Source organism: Microtus pennsylvanicus, chromosome 7 (assembly GCF_037038515.1).
Source record: "Microtus pennsylvanicus isolate mMicPen1 chromosome 7, mMicPen1.hap1, whole genome shotgun sequence".
NCBI lineage: Eukaryota > Metazoa > Chordata > Mammalia > Rodentia > Cricetidae > Microtus > Microtus pennsylvanicus.
The window spans coordinates 75,223,140-75,247,971 of record NC_134585.1 but is presented as its reverse complement, the minus strand read 5'-3'; the positions used below and the strand labels follow the sequence as shown (position 1 = coordinate 75,247,971).

Sequence of the window (24,832 nt, the reverse complement as noted above, 5' to 3'; positions counted from 1 at the left end):
GACATGTGCTTATGTATTACATAAACAAGGATTTAAAAACACTCTTTGCCTTCATATCGCTGTGGATTTTAAACCATGAAATTAAAATGTGCCTTTGCCCTTCATTCTCTATCATATATGAAAAATATTTTCATTGTTAAAATATTTTTAAAGGTTTGTTTTTGTTATATGTAGAAATATTTACCTGAATGTATGTGTGTGCAATATGTACATGCCTGGTCCCTGGAGAGGTCAGAGAGGGCATCAGATCCCTCAAAACTGGAATTATGAATGGCTATGAGCCATGGGGGTGCTGGGAATTGAACCCAGGTCCTCTGCTATAGGATTGATTTCTCTTAACCACTGAGCCATCTGTCCAGGTCTCATTGTTAAAAAAAGAAATGTTAATAAGTGCCATAAATCTTGAAAGCCTGTTTGTCTATTCTCTGATTGATTCAGTGTATCCCATGGATCTTGTTTCTTCAATTCCCTAAAGTTTGTGCAACATGACATTGTGGTTTTAAACATGCACAGACCTTAGAAAACCTCCAATCAGTGGCACTGCTCTGGTCAACAATCCATTACCTACAGCTTGGTTGAAAATTGTATCATCACTAAAGGAATATTGCTACAGATGCTTGTTACAATTGGTTGGTTGTCATAAAACAATCTCCTGTAAGCAAGCATCCACTGACTACTCTTTCAAAGTTTCAAGGCTAGTTCTGTAAATGCACTGCTTAAAATGAATAGACTAGCTTCATACAAAAATTTAGCTACAAGGATTTTTAAAACCCAGTTCTATTTATAACATCTTGAAATAAAAATTGCCCTTTCTTTCTTTTTCTGATTAAACTGGCTTTGCCAGTTTTCTCATTGGCAAAGAACTGGCACGTGCCTATCATGAGTACTGCCCATCTTCAGCAGGCTGACAGGCACAGTGCCCAGCTGGTTTCTATTGAGTGGCTCTCCCTCACTGAGCCGGGATTTTCATTGTGTGATCTCAGTGGACATCCGCCACTTTTCTCCATGACAGAGGGGACAGGACTGCTCCATGCTCCTCTGAATGGAGAGTGGTACAGTACTTCTCTGTGTAAAATGGACATCCGTGTCCGTGTCCTCGATGCCCTGGGTGTTGCTTACGCATTTTTATACAGATTTTTGTAGAAAGGAGATAAAAGAAGGGACCTATTGAACAAACAAGCTAGGAGCAGTAAAGAAAACTGTGCTAGTTCCTCCCATGACTGAATCAATTCTGCCATCGGTAGGAAGTAGAAGGACCAGAAATCAGGACTGTGTGTAAAGAGCATCCTGGGGAATAAAACCGTGGTTACCAAAGGGCTCACTCCACTCTGTGGGCTAGACTGCGTAAATTACCTTTGTTGTTTTGTTTTTATTGTTTATTTTTGTGTTTTCAGTATGAAAATTGATTAGTATTGAATAGTAAAACTGGGAATACCATAATCAAAACAATATTAACACATTCCAAGAGAGTAACAGCCAAGATTTTGAAAAATAATTGTTTACTTCCTAATCAGGCTTCAACAATTAGAAAATTATCATAATCTACCAAGTTAGCAGCCCCATGCGGTGAGTGTTATCCACAAGGTAACCAAGGCTGGGGAACCTTGCTAGTCTATACATATCTAACTTGGATTACAAAAATTAGCAAATTGAAAATTAAACTTTAACATTCTTAAGGAGTACGGTCCACATTTTTATCCCTATACCCTAACTGTGCATTTACTTTCTCTCTTCCTAGAGTTCTTCTTTTGTTGTTCTGACATTGGAACTTTTCCTGGTGTTTGCGGCACTAGGGTTCAGTTCAAAATAAACCTAAGCAGGCCCTCTTCTGCCATGCTGTGCCTCTCCCTAGGGTTTTTCTTTTTGTTGTTGTTGCTTTACCATCTCCCAGAATCATTACCTCCCAACCAACATTTTTATCATTTATATCTGGAGACTTAATATAAATCCTTAGTAGCGATCCCATACTCACATTGTATCTGGACCCCTCCCTGAAGAAGTCTCAGACAATGATGTGGTGGTGACGATGATGATGGTAGTGGTGGTAATGGTGATGATGACGATGATTATGCTGACAGCGATAGTGACCATGGTAATGATGGTGGTGGCAGGGGGGTGATGGTGATGGTGGCGGTGGTGGCGGCAGTGATGACAATGATGATGGTAGTGGTGGTAATAGATGATGACTATGCCGACAATGGTAATGGTGCTGGTGGTGTGTGGGGCTACAGAAGCATTTACTTCCCTTTCCAGACGTGGGTATGTGTAGTCAGACTGGCTAATTCCTGCTCTTCCCTGTCCTGTTCATGCTATTAGTTAAAGTTAGTCCATGTGTTTGTTCCCTTGGTAAACATTTCCTGCTGACTCTCCGCTTGCAAGTACTTTAGAATCTGACAGAAAATTCAAATTACTCACCTAAATTATTTTCCAAACTTGTAACGTATCTTATGAAATTCACACAGAAGTAATCTCATGAAAAACAGATTATAGCATTATGCCAAGCAAACAGCAATCATTACTGTATTGCAAGTATCACTATAAAAATTATTTTATTCTATTTTTATGTGTAATGACCTAATGATATACTGCAGCCAGTTCACACAGACTCAGAGAAACCTGTTATCAACATCCTTTCCCAGCCCATGTCCACTGGCACCACCTTGGTAGTCTGAAAGCTGTTTCTACTGTGATAATCAGAACCAGAGATCACGTGATCACCCACCCACACACCACCACCACCATGCACGGGGGCAGGTGATTAAACCTTTGCCGGCATTCCACCTGTTGGCCTTTAAACTCCAGATCTCTCGGGCGCCCTTCCTCAAATTCCCTACTTCCCCATGTGTTCTGACGGGACTCTCATTCCCGACATCCCCGCGTGTTCTGACGTGGTTCCCTGCATCCACGCATGTTCTGACGTGACTCTCCTTTCTCTGAAACCAGCTGGTGTTTGGGGTAGGCAAAGTGCAGATGAACTTCCTTCACTTACTGAGCACAGAAGCCACCCATGTCATCACCGTCCACTGTCTCAGCACGCAGGCAGCTGGCCCAGGGTTGCCTGTTAGTTTCAAAGGATGGAACGGTCAGATTTTTGAAGAAAACACTCTACTTGAACCTAAAGTCCTCTCAGATGACTGCAAGGTAAGAGAATGGCACTTTTAGATATGTGGCTTAAAGTGATGAGAATGGGATCTCCCTCCCACACTGACACAACAGAAAGGCGCTGTTTTAAAGCGCCCAGCATACCTATGCTTTCCATAAAGCACCCCTCTTCATAGGTAAATGGTCAAAAGTAGATTGCTCTTATTCTCTTTTTATGTTTAAAGAGAGCAGTATTCCCAACAAGTTCATGTAACCTTTAGTCCTCCCCAAAAACTTTCTGGAAAGTGACTCATTAACGTGTCTGAGATACAATTAGAGCATCAATTTTCTGAATACAGCTCAGCAACAGTCAGGCCCCAACCTACCTTTCTAGGCTGGGCTTTCACTGGCTACTACTCTATTCTATGGCTAAACCGATATTATTATTATATTATTATTATTATTACAACAATTCCACTATTTATTGGCTGTTTTTAATATGGTAATTGAACATAGAGTACATATATTATTTTATTAATCATAATATATTTGTAAAGAAAAAAATTAGTCCAAGCCAGCCTTGGGAGTACACACTATAATCTTAGCAGCTAGGATGCGCAGACAGGAGGATGAAGTGTTCAAGACCAGCCTTGGCTACATGAGATCGTCTCCCAGACAAATAAGATTAGTCCCATTTCATATATAAAAAAGTAAAGGTTCAGGAAGCTTAAGAAACTTCCTGGAGGTCGTCAGCTAGTTAGTGGAGAAACAAGTGAGCACCCACAGCTGCACATACCACACGTCACAGCCGGCTGGGCAATGTTTAACTGAACTCTCATTTGCTCTCCGGCCCCGTAAAACAGGTTCAAGTCCCATTATGCATAGGAGGGAAGTATCAGTGCCCGAATTTCCACTGAAATTCTCCCAGGTTGTGCTAGGCTAATTTCACAACCACGTACTTTACACTGGTTCCAGGGGGTTCTGTTACCCTTACCTTTCCCTCCTGTTGCCCATTAACCCTTTCCTCTGCAATGCCTGTCTCAAGTTCTCTCACCATCTGGGAGTTTCTGACATTCCTTAAGACCCAGCTTAATTCTGAATCTCATCAAATGTGTCCTGACTTCTCTAGCAATAAAGAATGTAGTACGTGTGTCTGTCTGCACCGTGTATCCTGCCCTTACTGTATGCGGGCTGTGTATGCTATTTCTTGCCCTTGCCTTCCCTGATCTTGCATGGCTATTTATGTCTGTTCTCCCCAGTCAGATTGCTGTTTACTTCAGATGTCAGAATGAAGTTAGTCACCTTTCTATTTCCCAAGCACTGTAATGAAATTAGAAATGACAGCTAATTCAATTATGCCTAATGTTCAGCAGCATGTTTAATATCCACCTGATGGGTTAGTGAATGAATCCAACAGTTACATTATGTTCAGTGACTGCTTGGCAGGGCAGAGTCTTTCCAACAGTTTCGGTCTGGCTACCAGACCAACCTTATAACATCAGACAAATGACCTATTGGTGAAAGTCAGTGGCCTTGGCTTTAACATGAAGATATTAGCTTAAATAGTCACTAAGAAGCCTTCACGTTGTAAGATTCAGACCACGACAAGACTACGAGCAAGTAGATTGTCTTCTGAATAAAAAGCTCCACAAATTTAGGCAACTGTGTTTCTCTGCTTTTTCTCATAGAATATTTAATGCAGAACATTTTATAATGGTTTTGACCAAATCATTTGTCATAAATAGCAGAGGCTGCAGTAATGTGAGAAGCAGAAGGCTTAGCAAGAACAAAGGAGAAAGCCATTCAAATGGAAACCACAGAGGAGGGGGGAGGGATGGGAACCTAAGATGATTCAATATGATTATCATTTAACTGCTTCTAGCAAAGGCAATTCTGATTATTTGCTACTGAGTATACAAAGATTGTGATAATTAATCCTCTTTTACCCAAGAAAGCTGAACACTTTGAAGAAAGGGAGGGGACTGGCAAGATGCCTCATTGGTAAAAGCTCTGATGCCAAGGTCAATCATTGGGACCCATGCAATAGAATGATAGGAGAGAACTCATTGGTCTTCCACTAACTTAAAACACACACACACACGCATACACCAAATATATTCTTGACAAAGGATCCGATGGGTCTGACCCTTATTAGGAATACTGCAGACCTTTAGCTCATGTCTGTAACTGTGATCCATAGACATCAGAAGCAGAAATCCCATATTAACCTCTGGCAGTAAAGGTCAGAAAACGGTGCTACTGTAAAGTCAGCTTCTTTCCCTGACCCTGTAATACAACACTCTGGCATGAGCAGCTTACGGGAGGAAAAGCTTATTGTGGGTCAGCTGCTCACATAGCAGCCATAGGATCAGTGAATGCACATATGCTAGTTCCCAGGTGATTTTCTCCATGCATGTGTAGGCCAGGATCCCCTGTCTAGGAAATGGTGACACCCGCTGTGGGCAGTTCTTCCTACTTCACTTAATGTAATCAAGACAACCCCCCACTAACATGATCAGAGGCCAGTCTCCCCAGTGATTCTTGATTCTGTAAAGTTGACACTTAACACTACCACAGTGGGCCTGGTGGTATGGTATGGGTCATTCAGAATCTCAGCCATTCAGAAGAGCAAGGCAGAAGGATCATGTATTCAAGCACTGCCTTGTCTATAGAGTGAGTTCAAAGCCAGCCTGAGCAATTTAGTGGGACCTTGTTTTTAAGTATAAAAAAGAGATGCTATTTTGAGTGAGGTAACCTGGACCCAGAAAGACAATAATCACATGTACTCACTCATAAGTGGTTTTTAAACATAAAGCAAAGAAAACCAGCCTACAAATCACAATCCCAGAGAACCTAGACAACAATGAAGACCCTAAGAGAGACATACATAGATCTAATCTACATGGGAAGTAGAAAAAGACAAGATCTCCTGAGTAAATTGAGAGCATGGGGACCTTGGTAGAGGGTTGAAAAGGAGAGGAAAGGCAGGGAGGAGAGCAGAGAAAAATGTAGAGCTCAATAAAAATCAATAAAATTAAAAAAAGAGAGATGCTGAGTTATCTTGGTCATGTGTTATTATGGTACTGTGTTAGCATGGTAGTGTCTTAGAAAGGTAGATAGCTTGTGGGTCTCACCAGTATATAAAGGATCTCAAAGTGTAGCACAGTAATAGAATGCTCACCTAGCAAGTGAGTGAGTTTAGTGTTAATCTCCAGTATGGTAAGGGGGAGAGAAGAAAGGGAGAGGAAGAAGATGGGGTGAGGGAGAAGAAAAAAACTTCCAATTTTTGATTGATAGTAATTACTACTATCTATTTAGTATTTTTCTAAATATTTTCTATTCTCTTTAAATTACTTTTATGGGGGGGGGGGCGAGAGGACAGGACTCTATATACCCAACCTGGACTCAAACATACCATGTAGTTCAGGTAGGCCTCAAACTTGTGGTTCCTCATGCCTCGGCTGCTGATATTCTCCAGCATGCACCAGGAGAGCTAACATGGCTGTCTCTCTAAATCTTGAAGGGAATCCACGTTGTCTGTGAAGGGTGCTGCTCATTGAGGATGAGTGCTGGGAGAAGCAGTTACACATGAAAGCATTCTGCTCTGCTTTTACAGATTCAGGATGGCAGCTGGCACAAGGCACAATTCCTTTTTCACACCCAGAATCCTAATCAGCTTCCTGTGATTGAAGTGCAAAACCCTCCTCATCTAGGAACCCAGCGAAAGCTCCACATTGAAAGCGGTTCTGTGTGCTTTCTCTAAAGCCTCCGGCTTAGTGCTGAAACCACGCTGTGGGTCAGGTGATTGGTGCAGAGGGAAAATGCAGACCAAACCGTGTGTCTATGAAATGTGGGGGGCAAGGGACAGTGGCTAAATCTTAAGAAATCTCAGGAAGAGAAGATTTCCTCCCAAGGAGAAACGGCGTTTTTAAAGGACGATGATGGATAGCGTATTTAATTCTCTTAAATTTTTTTATTAATCTGAATTTTGGTAAAGAATTCCCTAGAACTGAAAATGTATAAACTTGGGACCCTTAAGGGTACCCTAAGCTTTCACCCCGTTAGACAGCTGGAGCTGCGGGCCACCGCGGAGCAGTACTGGATAGTGCTCCAAACGGTGCAACGTTTCTGTCTAAAAACGTGCGAGCCGCTGGCTGTGGCTCCATTTCTTCCCAAACACTAAGGTGTATTCAGGTCCCCATGGGCATAAAATCTTAGCGGGTGTACACTACCTCTTCCATGTTGCCTTTTTGTGTTGCTTGGTGCTGTTTCTCAGAACAGGGTGCTGTGGCTGTCTCTCATAGACTGTTTTATTTCTTTCTTCATCTTCGTCATTAAGAGTGTATGTACTGGTTACATCAAAATATGTCTTAATTGTTAATACTTATTTCCATTTGTTTGGTCCCATGCCTAATAACAAGTAAAGCTATTTATGCAAAGTCCTTATTTTATTTTAAAATTCTCTTTATGCACCCGGAATCCAAGCCAGCATGTTGTAACTCATGTGTACGCACAAGAGAATTGGGGTGTTTGTTTTGTTTTTTGTTTTCTTCTTTAAATTGCTGTAAAAAGTACCTTATGCCACCTATATCCAGTGGTAGGTTTGGGTTAGAAACTGGGGTTTATAATATACTGTTTTAAAACTCCAAGATCATCTGGAATGATATTTTGTATATATGTAAATATTGTGTAAAGTTTTAGTTCAGCCAACCTTTTGAAAATTGCTGCTGTTTTAAATTATAAAATTATATTTATGCTTTGTAGAAAATACTTGCTTTGTAGCACTTACTGATTTTTCTTTCACTGTTCTTAAACATAATGTTAGTGCTTCTAGGAATTTTGTAGTCTTTAATGCAGCACCATGCATTGAGAGGGGTCTTTTTCTACTAAAACTAAGCTCTGCCCAGTCGATCTGTCCTTGTTGTCAGAGAAATGCTAGCTCAATATTAAAAGAAAAAGATTATAACTCTTGCTGTATGGACGAGCCTGTTGTTCAGCTATCACAAGCATACAGTTAACCTCAGCAAACCACATTTACCTACCTATAATAAAGAGGTGCTTTCAATCATTTTGAGTGTTTTGTCATCTTCATTATCATAATCATTTATTACATATAACAACTCCTCTGCCTGAAATGCAAATCAAAACAACTCTGAGATTCCATCTTACGCCTGTAAGAATGGCCAAGATCAAAAACAATGATGACAACTTATGCTGAAGAGGTTGTGGGGGAAAAGGAACACTTTTGCATTGCTGGTGGGAATGCAAGCTGGTACAGCCCCTTTGGATGTCAGTGTGGCGATTTCTCAGAAAATTAGGAAACAACCTTCCTCAAGACCCAGTCACTTTGGGGTATATATCCAAAGGATGCTCAATCGTGCCACAAGGACATGTGCTCAACTATGTTCATAGCAGCTTTGTTTGTCATAGCCAGAACCTGGAAACAACCTAAATGCCCCTCAATCGAAGAATGGATAAGAAAAATGTGGTATACTTACACAATGGAGTACTACACAGCAGAAAAAATAACAACAGCTTGAATTTTGCAGGAAAATGGATGGAGCTAGAAAACATTATTTTAAGTGAGATAACCCAGACCCAAAAAGACATATAATCATTCATAGGTGGTTTTTAAGCATAAAGCAAAGAAAACCAGCCTACAAACCACAATCCCAGAGAACTCAGACAACAATGCAGACACTAAAACAGACTTACATAGATCTAATCTAAATGGGAAGTAGAAAAAGACAAGATCTCCTGAGTAAATTGGGAGCATGGGGACCTTGGGGGAGAATTGAAGTGGGGAGGGGAGAGGCAGGGAAGGGAGCAGAGAAAAATGTAGAGCTTAATAAATATCAATTAAAAAATAACTCTTCTGCCATCCCATGCTATATTTATAAATTATTAGACAATATGCTATATTATTACTGAAGGAGTATAGGGCATTTTGCACATTTTTACACAATTAGAACATGGTACAGAAACAACATGGCCTAAGAATGGTGAATGATTTCCACCAAAAATAACAGCACCATTCACAGAATGAAGGACAATGTTCTCATCAAAGAGGGGAAACTGAGTGTCCACCTGTCAAAAAGAGAAGACAGACAATTTCCTTCCTTGGTAGTACAAAACAGCTCACCTGGGATGAGAGCTAAACTAAGCTCTCAGAGGAAGTGGAGAAACCCTTGACAATATCTGATTTGATGATTTCTGGGAACAACACCAAAATCACACCAAGGACAAAATCCTAGATAAGCTGAACTTCATTTAAAATATATATATATATATATATGACACTATCAAAAGAGCAAAGAAGCAACCCATAGAATGTTTTCATGTAATAGAACGTTCTGCAGCCTTAAAATACATGAAATGCTGATATATGATACAACATGGGTTAAGCCAGATAGAAAAGGACAAATATAATAGGATTCCCTTTAGATGAGGGATCAAGAGCAGACCAACTCATCGTACACACAGAAATCATAATACAGATCAGCAGACCAGGAATCAGGTGGAAAATATCTTCAATACATAAAGAATTTCTCCTTAAGATGATGACAGAATTCAGGAGACAGACTAGGGCTGGTTGCACAGCAATTTAAACATGCCAATACCACTGAACTGTGTGCTTAAAATGATTTAAATAGTATTTTGTTATGTTATTTTATATGTGATTTTAAGAGGGACCATAGCAAAGATGTCTGACTTGATGTCTGAGGGAAATAAAAAGGCTTTCAGAGGTTGATTCTATTAAGAATCATATCCTGTAACTGAGTTTGAGTTTGCAGGCTATGCCTGTTGTGAACATAACTACTTTTTTCAGAAACCCAAATGATAAATAACACTCCTAGGTAGCATTTAAGAAATACATAAAGACACACAGAGAATGATCAAGAAAGAAAGGGAGAAAGAGAGGAAGAAAGGGACGGAGGAAGGAAGGAGGAGAGGGAAGGGGAGAAAAGGGAAGGGCAGGAAAATGGTGCAAGGGCACGCATGCAGAAATAATATACATTGTGGTTCATTTGGCTCGTTTGATTTATTTGGTTTTGTTTTCTATTGAGAATTTTTTTCAAGCAGGGTCTCATTATAATCCAGGCTGACCTCAAACTCATTATGTAGCCAAGGCTGGTCTTGAACTCCCAATCCTCCTGCATTTACTTTCCAAATGCTAAGAATACAGGTGTGTCATTATGTTTTAAGTGTGTTGCTGAGTTACCTTAAGTACCGTCAACATGTGTGAAATGGCAGCTAACAGCCCTGTGATGGTCAGCTGTGTGGTTTTAGCATGCTGTGTGTTCACTGTTTCCTTTTCCTCACTGATAAATGAAGATAATAAAGGTATTTCTCTCATTTGGTTTTTTGAACGGATTCAATAACTTGGCATAGGAAACTGAATAGAGCTTCATACAAAGTAATGTTTGATGTCCCTGCTGTGAGTGCCTTTGTCATCATTAAAGACTTAGTCGATCTGTAGTTATCAGTGAAGAAAGTTTGTTGATTCCCTTGATGAAAATCTATGCAAGGGGAAGAAAGAAACCATCCCCACTTGGCAGTACTTACTCATTTGCATGGTAAAAATACTTCTATCCTGGCAGATTTCAGGTAGGAATCTGATGTTACTGAACATGAAGTCAAACTACCTATAAAATTTGTTTTATAAATGTAATTTTTTTTTTGATTTTTCGAGACAGGGTTTCTCTGTGGTTTTGGAGCCTGTCCTGGAACTAGCTCTTGTAGACCAGGCTGGTCTCGAACTCACAGAGATCTGGCTGCCTCTGCCTCCCAAGTGCTGGGATTAAAGGCGTGCGCCACCACCGCCCAGCCAATTCTTTTAAAATGAGATGTGCCTATGTCTATTAATACTTAAGAAAAGTTTCTGGATTTCCTCCCAATTTTTATTCATTTTTTAATATTTATTTATTATGTATAGTATTCTTTCTGCATGCCAGAGAGGACATCAGATCTCATTATAGATGGTTGTGAGCCACGTTGTGGTTGCTGGGAATTGAACCCAGGTCCTCTGGAAGAACAGCCAGTGCTCTTAACCTCTGAGCCATCTCTCCAGCCCCACATTTTTATTCTTTTAACTTTTTGATATTTATTTGTTTTATGAGCATATGTGTGTGTCTGTGTGTATGTCTGGACACCACGTATGTGCGGGAGCCCAGGGAGATCTGAAGAGACATGGCTTCCCTGGAATCGGAGTTAAAAATGGTTGTGAGCCACCTGTGTCTGAGTGCTGGGAACTGAACCTGGGTCCTCTCCAAGGGCAGAAAGTGCACTTACCTGCTGGCCCATCTACATTGCCTTGGTCTTTGTAAGGTAGCACAGATTTTCACTGTGATATAAAACCATACAAATGATAGTGGAAGAGAGAAACCTCATTCAGTACCAACACGTACACTCCTTGTGTTAGGTATTTGGAAAAGTCATTTTGTTTTCGTCCCCATATTGAAGTGCTGCCGTCCGCTTGTCCTACCGGTTATGGGGGATGGGGCACTGAAGTGTCTGACTCTGCTTGTACATTTATCTTTCCTCCTTTTATGACTTTAATGTTTGCATTATATGTATAATTAGTCAAATTAAACATCTAGCAAGGGGAAGAAAGGGCCAAATCCAAATAGCCAGCATTTGCTCTTCCCAGGGCACAAATATTCCTGTCATGGTTGATGTCAAGCTACTAATTGATATTACTGCACATAAAGACTGAGGGCCACATGATGGCTATGCCAAGCCAGTCCCAACACTGTCTGTGCCTGGTACGGGAGGTCCTCCCACTCCTCCAGCCTATCGCCGCTGAGATACCAGCCCATTGGGGCATGGTCTCTCTCCCTTTAAAAAAGCGGCCACTTCCCTCTCCTCTCTCTCTTCACTTCCTGCTCCGCAGGCGACTAGACTTCCTTCCTGGTTGTGCAGAGGGCTGACGGTGATCTGTAAGTTTTTCCCCTTTAAATAAATACCACCCTATTAATCATAATTCTAAACTGGTGTGGCATTGTTTATGACTTACGCCTTCAATTGGCACCCAACGTTTGGTTTTAGAACCTCTCCTTTCCCCGCTTGGCTGCCGGCCGCGAGTTCGACTTGGCTGGAGCCTTCCCTTCCTCAGCCGCTGCCTGTGCCTTGCAGCGGCGGCCTTGGCCTCCCCCACGTGGATTTAAACTCCACAGGCCCGTGCAGTCTCTGCCCTCGTGGTTTGCTCTTTTCTGAGTCGTTTTTAAATCTCCCTTGCAAGCACAGCTCTTAAGTGGCACAAACCAGAGCACGCGGTTGCTGAAAGCTGCAACCCCTCAGGGTGACTCTGTCACGTGGAGGCATAAGCGGCTTCCAGGTTGCTCTTCTCTACCCCTGGATTCTGGTTTCTGGTTCCATCTCTGGAATTGATTTAATTACATTTACTTTGTTGAGCAACTTACATTTTCCAGTTTTTAACAAATACTAGGCGGACTCTGAAACAGGACCCTGTTTTCGTCGAGACTTGGCAACAGCGCCACCTGCTGGATAATAGGTAATATGGCAGTTTTCGTTTCCAACGCGAATTTTACTATTCTGGTTACCAATAAAATGGGTTATATCATGCAAGGTTTATATGACTATGGGGATAACTTAATTTACTGGTTACTAGGTTTCAGTATTCTTTTGCATATTCTATCATTTAGGAAGATCATGGCACTCCTAAGAACCATACAATCTTTACTAGAAACTCATGCAGGTCAGGAGATTCAGGATTCAAAAGAGACAATAATAAAGACAATAATAAAAAGACTTGAAATGATTGAAGAAATTATTGGAGCTGGTGAACAGAGTAATAAGACACAAGGACAGGATACAATGCCAACACCAGCTATTAGAACTGGCTTACCCAAGGTTTTAGCGGCTTACCCTATACTTAATTCTGACAAAGCGTCAACTTCTAAAGGCTCAAAGGGAGTCAGAGAAGCTAGATGGACGCCAATAGCAATGAATGATCTAAAAGAAATTAAGCAAGCTATTGTTAATTTTGGCTTGCACTCTGCATATGTAAAGGAAATGATAAGGACTTGGGCTTCTAATGCTAGAGCTACCCCCCATGATTTCCATCAGTTAGTGTCTGCAGTTTTAGATAATGGACCTTCCTTGATATTTGGAATTTATTTCAGAGAAGAATCCAAACATATGGAACAGCAAGGAAGAGCAAAAGGTGTCGAGGTTTCCCAAGATCAAATTCTTGGTGCAGAAGAATATGCTGATCCACAGGTCCAAGCTCTTTATGATGATGAAGTACTGTGTCTATGTCACCAAGCAGCTTTAAATGCTTGGAATAGGATACAAGATCTAGCAAAAAGGGTTGAATCATATACCAGAATTAGGCAGGGACAGAGAAAACCCTTTATTGACTTTTTGCAAAGATTAATTAAGGCTCTGGACATAGGGGTAACAGACACAGAAGCTAGACGAATACTTCTTGAATCTCTAGCTTTTGAGAATGCAAACATAGAATGCAAAAAGATAATTGGACCTTTAAAGTCTAGATCAGCACCTATGGATGAATGGATTCAGCATACGATGAATGTTGAGACGTTTAGCTATAACGATGAATCTTGGGTAGGAGAAGCGATTTCCACAGCAATGAGGAGACATCAAACTGCCAGGTGTTTTAATTGTGGTAAATTAGGACATCTGAAAAGGGATTGCAGGCACAGAATTTCTAGAAATAATATCTCCTCTGGGAATGACAAAAATAGGAGACCTAGGCCTTCAGGTATATGTAGGAGATGCGGTAAAGGCCGACATTGGTCCAACGAATGCAGGTCAACAACAGACAAACAAGGCAACCCGATACCATCGGGAAACTCCTTGAGGGGCCTCTCACAGGCCCCCAAGCCAACAGTGGCCCAGTCATTCCCAGTCACAGTGGAGAATGTGCCTCACCAAGAAAATTAAAAGCTCCAATTTCTGCTGTAAAAAGTATTACTGGTCTAAATGATGAAATACGTGTGGAGGATGAGTCAAAAAACCCAGTAGGACAGAGTAAACGTATATTTTGGCAGACTTCTATTAATGATCAAAGACCAAAGCTAAGAGTCTGTATAAATGGCACTTTTATTGAAGGCTTATTAGACACAGGTGCGGATGTAAGTATCATTACCCCAGAATCTTGGCATCCAAATTGGCCTCTTCAAGAGGTAGATGTTCAGTTCCTGGGAATTGGAACCCTATCTCATGTAAAACAAAGCACAAGATGGGTTGAATGCATAGGGCCCAAAGGGCAGATAGGAAGACTAAGGCCATATATAGCCAATATTGCCATAAATTTATGGGGCCGTGACCTGCTACAGCAATGGAATACCCAGATTAACATTCCTGTAGTTCCAGAAACTCATAATTCTGGGAAGGATATGATGAGGTATTATGGAAAAAGGTCACCAGCCATTCAGGCTGTACAAGAACATACAGCAAATACCAAACCTTTAGAAGTAGCAACAGCCCTAACTTTAAAATGGCTAACTGAGAAGCCAATATGGATCAAACAGTGGCCTCTAGCTGAAGATAAACTACAGGCATTGGAACAGCTGGTGCAGGAGCAACTAGATGCTCACCATATTGAAGAATCAACCAGCCCTTGGAATTCTCCTGTGTTTGTTGTAAAAAAGAAATCTGGTAAATGGAGAATGATGACAGATCTAAGAGCTGTCAACAAAGTAATTCAACCTATGGGCCCACTACAATCTGGAATTCCTTTGCCTTCTCTGTTACCAAAAGGATGGCCTCTTATAGTTATTGATTTGAAAGATTGTTTTTTCACTATACCGTTACAAGAAAAGGATAGAGAAAAATTTGCCTTCGCAGTGCCTACTTATAATAATTCTCAGCCTAATAGGAGATATCAATGGACTGTCCTCCCACAGGGTATGCTCCATAGTCCTACACTGTGCCAATATTTTGTAAGTAAGCCATTGGAAATAATTCGTAAACAATTCCCCAAGTCTATAATTTACTATTACATGGATGACATCTTGTTATCTGATTCAAATAAAGATACTTTAGAAAGGATGTTTGAAGAAGTAAAGAAAGTCTTGCCTAGGTGGGGATTACAAATTGCTCCTGAAACGATTCAAAGAGGAAATTCTATTAATTACCTAGGTTACAGAATAGGGTTAGAGAAAATTAAAACGCAAAAGGCACAAATTAGGAGAGACCGGTTAAAGACTCTTAATGACTTCCAAAGATTGTTAGGAGATATTTCCAGTCTACGACCAGCTGTTGGGATAACACCTGATCTAATAGTTCATTTAAACAAAACCTTAGATGGTGATAAAGATTTGAATAGTCCAAGAAAACTGACAGCTGAAGCAGAAAAGGAACTGACAATGATTGAGGAAAAATTACAGGAGGCACATGTGGATAGGGTGAACCCAAATCTTAGCTGCATCCTAGTCATATTGCCTTCCAGAATTTCCCCTACAGGGATTCTAATGCAGAGGGAAGATATTATTTTAGAGTGGATATTTATACCTAATAAACCAAGTAAAAAATTAAAAACTTATGTGGAAAAAGTCTCTGAATTAATTATAAAAGGTAAGCTGAGACTTCGTCAACTAGCAGGTATAGACCCAGCAGAAATTATAGTGCCTTTTACTACTGAAGAAATAAAAAAGTTATGGGAAGACAATGAACCGTGGCAAAGAGCTTGTGCTAATTTTTTGGGAGAAATTAATAGCAACTATCCCAAAAGTGGTAGACTTAACCTTATAAAAAGAACTTCTTGGATTCTTCCTAGAATTGTACGTGATGCTCCAATAACTGGAGGCCGTACGTTCTATACTGATGCAAATAAATCAGGGAAAGCAGGTTACAAGTCAGATGAATTGAGTAAGGTGGAACAAAGCCCTTATAATTCTGTCCAGAAGGCAGAATTATATGCCATTCTTATGGTGCTAAGGGATTTTAAAGAACCTCTTAATATAGTTACAGATTCACAATATGCAGAAAGAGTTATCTTGCATATTGAAACTGCTGAATTCATACCAGATGACACAGAGTTGACTTCATTGTTTATCCAGGTACAAGACATAATCAGGAACAGGCTTTGTCCGATGTACATAACACACATCCGTTCCCATACAGGTCTGCCTGGTCCTCTAGCCCAAGGCAACGCTGAGATTGATCAATTATTGATTGGAAGTGTGTTGCAGGCCTCGGAATTTCATAAGAAGCATCATGTCAATAGTAAAGGCCTAAAGAAAGAATTTTCCATTACTTGGCAACAAGCTAAGGATATTATAAAGAGATGTCCTACTTGTTCTTTCTATAATCAAACACCGTTGCCTGCAGGGAGTAACCCAAAGGGTACTAAGAGAAATGAAATCTGGCAGATGGATGTGTTCCACTTTATGGAATTTGGTAAATTAAAATATGTACACCACACCATAGACACGTATTCAGGTTTTCAATGGGCTACTGCCCTGAGCTCAGAAAAGGCTGATTCAGTAATCACAAATTTATTGGAAGTTATGGCCATCATGGGCATATCCTGCGCAAATAAAGACAGATAATGGTCCAGCATATGTATCTAAGAAAATGAAACGCTTTTTTGATTATTATAATATAAAACACATTACAGGTATACCAAATAATCCTACAGGTCAGGCAGTTATAGAAAGATCAAATCATACTATAAAGGATATGCTGAACAAACAGAAAGGGACCGAAAATACCCCCAGAAATAGATTACATAATGCTTTATTAACCTTGAATTTTCTTAACGCTAATGAGAAAGGAACGACAGCAGCAGAAAGACATTGGATAATGGAAAAGTCTGCTGAACTAAATCAACCGATTTATTTCAAAGATGTGCTGACCTCTCAGTGGAAGCCAGGAGATGTGCTACGTTGGGGAAGGGGTTTTGCTCTTGTTTCCACAGGAGAAGAAAAATTGTGGATACCATCAAAATTAATAAAGTTTCGATTTGAAGAGGAGAAACCTCTTGGAAAGGAGAAATGACAACTCATCCACAATGATGATATTCATACAGGTGGTAAGAAAAACATATAGAATGGGGGCAGGGTTCTGTTCTTATCTCCACAGGAAAACACTCATCTTTCAGAAATTCAAGGGACCCTGGATGTTTGGATACTGACAGATGGAAAAATACCTGCCCGATAGGAAATATCAAGAAAACTGAATGGGTTGTGTAAGTAATATTAAACCATATTTCTAAATTTATAAAGCTGGTTTTGAAGTTGGACTCTGGCTCAGTCCCTCTCCAATTCCAAGCCTGTTAGTAAGAGAAAAACCCAGAGTTTCTGGAGTTTCTGTCTCATGTCAAGAGCCATGATGTGGGACAGAAAGAAATATGAGTTTAGAAAACATCTTTGCTTTTCTTCATATCTATCATACTTTTCATTGAATATATCTATCATGTCTTTCATTGAATATATATATATATATATATATATATGTCTATATGATTAATGTTTAAGTTTTTCATAATGAACAATGAGTTTTTCCTGAAGTGACATTTGAAGTTTCCAGGAAGAAGATGGGGCCCCATAACAACAACTCCACCTGGTTGATATGACGTCATGATACTGATAGCGCTACTACAAGACCTGCTTTGGGTACCAGCTGCACAAGACAGTTCCAACTTGGTTAGCTGAAATGGTACACATCTTATACAACATTTTGGTCAGACCTGCACAAAATACTCAGAGACTATTGGCAATTTTAAAAGACATTGATCTTGAAATTTAACCATCATTTTACTTTCACAGGATCCCCCAGAAAGAACGTCGCCCCCATGACAGCTGGAAATAATTCTAGAGGACGACGTCCCCTCTCCCAGTAAAGTTTGCCCTTGGGTTTAGGGACATCATTTAGGGGTTGATTATAATTAGTATACGATTGAGGGTTGGGGGAGGAATTTTATAAGCTCAGGGATCATTTTGAAAAAAAAAAGAGGGATGATGGGATAATAGATTTGTAATTGTGAGTTACTGTTTTTAGACAAATATATTGGTATATTTGTCTAAATATATTGGTATATTTGTATATTGATACAAAGTTAAATTATATTGACTATTGTATGCATGAATGTTTCTACTTCTGTTTAAAACATTTTTATGTATTGACATATATTGTATTGATATATATATTGTATATATTTACCATATTGCAGTGTACATTTCTACCTCTGATTAAGATACTTATATAATGTTTGTGTATTGATATATATTTACCTACTGCAATGTATATTTGTACATTGTTTATATTTGGAGGTCATTTTCCTCATTTGTTTCACAGTCGTTTATTGTCTTAGTCTTTAAGTTAGATAGATATTGAGAATTATATAGACTAATAGTCATCTAAGTTTGTCATTTATAATTAGACTAATCAGGTTCTTGAGATATATAGAGATTATACTCAGTATAGATAGATAATCTTCAACTTCTTCAAAGAGCTGTAGAAAATGGCCTTTAATCTAACTCAGAGTTTTGTGGTAGTGAGACACAATTGCTCCTGGCAACACCACTCTATTCCCGAGAGAATGTTGAGCACCAAAGACACTCCACCTGGAGCCTTTCTTTTTGGCAGAACTGGCCTTGGGGCAAATAAATGCCCGTACCTCAACCACTGACAAAGATACAGAGCATGCATCAATGGATAAAACAGGACTGTCATATCCTGCCAAGACAGGGTAAGATAGTTTTGAAAAGTTGCTTGCCTTTGAAAATGGTATGACAGTTATGTTAGGCCTTAGCCAAAGTTGGTTGCTTCAACGCTGCTAATGTGACTTTGGGTGATTGCCTAGGTAGCTAGTTGTCTCTGTGATTTGTTGCATGTTTTGGAAGTTGTTTTACTGAACTTCCTAATTACCCAGGTAACATTATTTCCCTTCTCAGATCTTCGATGGGGTTGAAGACTATATAAATGTAGTTACTTTCTCTCATGACTTGGCCAAGTTATTTATTATACAAGACCTAAGCTAGTTAGAATAGGATATTTGTACTTATTGTATATAATTTCATAGTAAGTTTAGAACTCTCTTATTTAAACAAAAGGGGGAGGTGTTACGGGAGGTCCTCCCACTCCTCCAGCCTATCGCCGCTGAGATACCAGCCCATTGGGGCGTGGTCTCTCTCCCTTTAAAAAAGCGGCCACTTCCCTCTCCTCTCTCTCTTCACTTCCTGCTCCGCAGGCGACTAGACTTCCTTCCTGGTTGCGCAGATGGCTGACGGTGATCTGTAAGTTTTTCCCCTTTAAATAAATACCACCCTATTAATCATAATTCCAAACTTGTGTGGCATTGTTTATGACTTACGCCTTCATGTGCCTTTCTGTTACGCTGATTACCAGAGCGTGCCTGTTTTAGCTCCGCTGTCCTTACCAGGGATAAAATATGGGTGAGTGAATAGACATCTATCCTTTTATATCTTAAGTTGCCTGCATCCTTTCATTTAGATAGATCTATGGTCGGTAAATAGCTGAATGTTTATTTGTACTACAATCTGATGATCTCAGGCTCTGAATTAGTAATTTAATGCACTGTTATAACCCAATTTGTGCCTTTGATCTTTGTATCATTTTACGTGTGTCTCACCTCTAACTTGTTTCCCGTTTCCTTTCTTTCTTGTTTTTCTTTTATAGATAATTGTGAGCCACCATGTGGGTGATGGGAATTGAACCTGGTTCTTCTTGAAGAACAGCCAGTGCTCTTAAACACAGAGCCAATTCTCCAGCTCAACTTTTTAATTCTAATTATATTGTTTTTTAGTCCTAGGGGAAATTATCCATTTTTATCACTGAGGCTGCTCATCACTGTTTGAAAGTCCATATCTGGATAGCCCAGACTTTGATCTATCTGTGTTGTTTCATTTCCTTTTGATTGTCAGTCATTTGCTCTTGTCTTCTGGCAGGATTAGCACTTGTTTGATAATTATCAGGCACTACGTGTCAAACTTGGCAGACTCTGTGATCGAAAATCAATTACTCCCTCATAGAAGAAGTCAAGTCACTTTTACAGTTGGCCATAATCAATGACAGGGATAATGTTGACGTTAGGCCTTGTCAGAGTGGATTGTTTCTCCAGTTTTCCTGTCTTTGTAGCTTTCAATTCCCTTCACATCTCAATGGAAAGCCAAGGGTGGTGACCAGGACTCTGTGACCTTCCATCGGCCTTGAACTCCAGGTTGCATCCTCTTGGCTTGCTCCTCTCTCCACACGGCTGCCAGAAGTTCCAGGATGCTTTCCGTTCAGCGGTTTCCTCAGGGGAAAAAGTGATGAAGGAAGTGCAGCTTGCGTCAGCTATTCCCTTCTCTCACCCTTCACACTGGCTACTCGAGAGGGTCACCGAACCTGCCAAACGTCTCTTTTTTTTATGTCTGTACAGATTTTATGGTTATTCTTAGCAGTGGGTTTGGTCTCATATAAGCAATTCCATCATAATTAGAAGCAGGCTTTTCTTTATCTGTATTTAAAAAAAAAAATCCTGTCCTTAGTTCTATTTTCTAGTAGGGATGACAGAATCGAGCTCTAAATTAGCCACAGTCAACTTTTGGTGAGTATTAACTATCTCTAAGGAAAATAGTAAGTTGAACCTCATGTTCATCAATCAGACACTTCTACTTAGCATACTTTAACAGCACACACAGAGGGTTTCCTGTTTATTGCTGTCATATATGATATGTGTGTTACATGTGTACTTCATAAATCCTATAAGAAAGAACATCTATCTACTCATTGCAATTTCATGTGTAAAATGTATTTTCTCTAGATATTAAAATTTTAATTGCAGGGTTTTCTCTTTTTGTTTGGTTTGGTCTTTTTTTTTAAGACGGGGTTCTCTGTGTTACAGTCCTTGCTGTCCTGAACTCTCTTTGTAGACCAAGTTGGCCTCAAATTCACAGATCTCTACCTGCCTCTGCCTCCCACATGCTAGGATTAAACCACACGCCACTGGTTACAAGTTTTTTTCTTTAATACTTATTTTCTTTTATTTCTGTAGGTGTTTGCCTCCATGTGAATATAATCCATCTCTATGCAGGTGACAATGGAGGCCAGAGGAGGGTATTATATTTGCAGAAGCTAGAGTTATAGGCACTTGTAAGTTGACTGTGGATGCTGAGAAAAACTATGGCCCTGTGGAAGAGCATCAAGTCGTCTTAACTGCTGGGCCACATCTCCAGTCCCACTTGAAGGGTTGCTGGTATTGCTTTTTCAGACTTTGTGTTTTTTGGTCCCCAATTCAGTGATGAGAAGGCAGCCATTTTCCTCGCTGCTACTCTCTGCTGCGATGAACTACTTTTCTCTCAGTATTTCTTTTGGTCTTTAGTTGGTTTTAGGGAATTAATCCATGGCACTGTTTTGAAGTACTCCCACCTGGGGTTTGGTGAGCTTGGATGTAAAAGACTGAACACATCATCCCGGTATAACATTTTTTACCACAATTCCTTGTGTTTAAGTATTTGTACTTACATAGAAACATCATGAATAGCCAAGTCAAAATACTTACACACATAAACCCATAACCGTTGGTCACAAGTAAAATCTGTGTATTTACAAACATACCATAAACATATCTTCCCACTGGCAGAATAGTTTAATCATATTAAACTACAGCCTGAAAAGTATAGCAAGGTACTAAAATTATTTTTTCAAACTTGTTTTCCTTTTTCGTGTCTTTGTACTGTTTCTATAGCTGTATGACATGTGTGTCACACCAGGCACACACATGTTGTGGTGCTTCTGTACTCAGAACAACTGTCAGAAGTCAGGCATTGATTCAGGCAATTAGGCTTGCTTGGTAAGAACTTCTACCCACTGCCCTGTGAGCCATGTCACCAGCCCTCAGATACTCTTTCTATGTGGCCTGCACTGTCACCAAGCCAATATTTTCCATGGAGAATATTCTACATGAAGCAATAGTGGTCTTCACAACTCCTGCTTAATCTCAAATGAAACATAAATGGGGTTCTTTCTACACAAAACAGATAGGTTTTGTTTGCTTGCTTGACGACCTTATAATAAAGGAAAGGCTGGTAGTGGCACCGGAAAAACTCGAGCAGTTGGATCGTGGAGGTAGCAGGAGGTGTTTTGTGAATCTTCACCTTGTGTGTTAATTTATCCCTTGCAGTCAGACAATGTCTATAATTGCAAAGGTGTGGACTGGGCCTTCGATGTATAGTGCTCAGCCCTGTTAGTGCATCCCTTTTGCTCATGACTTGGGTGATGATCGCCTGTGGAAGGTAGGTGTGAGGAAGTTGTTTTCACCTTGGCTTGGGCACATATTAGGCAATGTGTGTGTTTTGGATTCAGAGCCTGGACAAATTCAGAGCCAAGTTAGAAAAACAGCCCCTCTATAGAGAAGCGACAGATGGGGAATCTGAGCGATCATCTTGGCTGTACCAAGCAGTGGGATTTTTAGAACTACCCATAACCACAAAAAAAAAGTTAGCAACCACACATTAAGAAATAATTTTATTTTATTAAGTATCTAGCTCAGGAAAAAGTTACTGTTCAAAGGCAAGAAAATGTCTCACTTCCTGAAGCAAACACTGGAAAGTCGGTCTCATAAAATGGACACTTTGATACAGAGATGATGTTCGTCCTCAGCGAGTAAGAACTGAAAACCTTGACTTGAACTTGACTATGTTATATTCAAGTTCTTCACTTGAATATTTTTAATTTATAGAAGTTAAGCCAGTTAGTATTAAGAAGTCAAAATATTACTTTTTTAAATTCGCAGTTAGGAGCCGCGGCGATGTCTCACTCAAGATGTTTGCTATGCAGGCGCAAGGACCTGAATTTGGATCCCCAGCACACAAATAAAATGTCAGGCATGGTGGCGTGCACCTGTGACTCCAGCACCTGGGAGGCAGCGATAGGAGTGTCCCTGGGGCTTGCTGGCCAGCCAGTCTAGCTCATCCATGTGCTTAGGTTTCAGTTAGAGACCCAGTCTCAAAAACAAGGAGGGGAACCATAGAGGAAGACACACAATGTTAGCCTCTGACCTTTGCACTCACGCGTACACATACACGAGAATAATCAGTTATAATAAAATTCACAGCTAAAATACTTTTAGTGTTTATAGTTTGCTACATAACATCTAAGTAGCAGTGAATAATCAAAAGGAGTGGTTCTGTGGTGGTTGTTCTTGTTTTGTTTTCTTTAGAGACAAGGTCTCACTGTATAGCTCAGGCTATACATGTTATTGTAGCTAGTAAAACTCCTTGGTGTCATGTCATGACCTGCCAACAGTCCACAAAAATGGGGTGAGGGCTCACAGGACCGACCCTCGGCTTTCTACAAGGATGAGTCCGCTGGTAAGTTGACCATGTTCCAGTGGTCAGTCATATACCCTCATGCACATGGGCAACCCTAACTGGATTCAGCGAGCAGCGAGGTGTGTATGTGTGTATGTGTGTGTGTGTGTCTTTCAAAGCCTTAGGCCATTCAGTGTGGTATTTCTGCTTCAAACTCGTAGCTTAAGAGGTGAGAGCTCAGCTTTCTGCTCCTGCTGTCATGCCTGCTGCTTGTTGCCATGTTCCCCGCCATGACAGACTCTTACCCTCTTAAACCATACATAGCCCAAATGAACCTTTCTCCTCAAAGATGCCTTAGTCATGGTGTTTTAGCACAGCAACAGAAAAGTGACCAATACGTTCCTGGAAGCAATTCTTCAGTAAGTATAGTAAGCAACAACACAGAAGCCATGATATGATGACCTTTGTAGAGCTGTAATATGGACCTAGTTCACTATCTTCAGAGCAAATATTAGACACTTGAGGTTTTCAAAGAGGTCCCTGAAATTATCAAACTTTGATCTATAAGACCAAGCTATTGTTTGGAGAATGGGTTAGAAAAAAAGCTAAATATTTACTTACTAGGTTAACAAATTAATAAATTAATTATATCTTAGATAATTCTTAAATATTCACTTTATGTTAACTATATGTAATAAAATTTGAGTTTTAGTAACAAATATCCAGGTAGCACTTTACAATTGCAATATAATACATATATAATTTAAAACTCCCTAATAGCTTCATTTGAGTAAGCAAAAAAGAGATAAAATTAATTTCAACAATATATATCGTTTATTATACCCCAAATATCATTATAACAAGTAATCAACAAAGCTTTAGGGTAAAGGGAGCCAGTAAAAGAACACCCTGTATCTGAGACCAGAGCCAATGAAACACACCTCGCCTCTAACCAACTCAAGAATTGAAATCCAGCAAATCTCTGGGCATAAAATCCAACCAATCTTTGAGCTTGTCCTAAACTCAGGAATTGAGAGCCTACGGATTCTCATCCTGATAATCTCTACCTTGGAAAGCTCCACTCCTAAGAAATCCTATGTATGCCCTATGCCTGTTCATTTGGGGGCTGTTTTTTTTCCACACTGGCAGGGGTAGCCACTCTCCTGGATTCTCCCTCCCAATAAATCTCTTGAGTGAGGTTTGTTGTAACGACTTTCTTTCACCGGAGGGAAGTAGAGCAGAGCTGTAACAGCTCTCATCAGAGCAGAGTGGAGCAGACCCAGAGCTGAGCCATAACATTTTGGCTGGGGAAACTCTCCCTTGCTGGAGCAGACTGGTTATGCTTTGGGGGAGTTAAACAGAGTTGTAACATATCTCGGGAGCAGAACAGAGCAGAGCTGTGACAGGCTCTCCGGGGAAACTCTGCCCTGCTGGAGTGGAACTGCTAAAGTGACCTTAGGGAAATCTTTCCCAGAGCAAGGACCGTAACACTTTGCTAGGGGAAC

The 24,832-nt window shown here is 40.2% G+C and overlaps 1 protein-coding gene across 1 annotated transcript in view; it reads left to right on the top strand.

Moving 5' to 3' along the window:
* The window catches only part of Col24a1 (collagen type XXIV alpha 1 chain), a 219,571-nt gene extending 211,424 nt beyond the window's left edge, over nucleotides 1–8,147 (top strand). Inside the window, exons 57-58 of the mRNA XM_075981154.1 lie at nucleotides 2,944–3,141; nucleotides 6,698–8,147. Coding sequence (XP_075837269.1) covers nucleotides 2,944–3,141; nucleotides 6,698–6,844 — 345 coding nt within the window. The 3' untranslated portion in view covers nucleotides 6,845–8,147. The remainder of the gene's footprint in view (nucleotides 1–2,943; nucleotides 3,142–6,697) is intronic.
* Nucleotides 8,148–24,832: the final 16,685 nt, after the last annotated feature.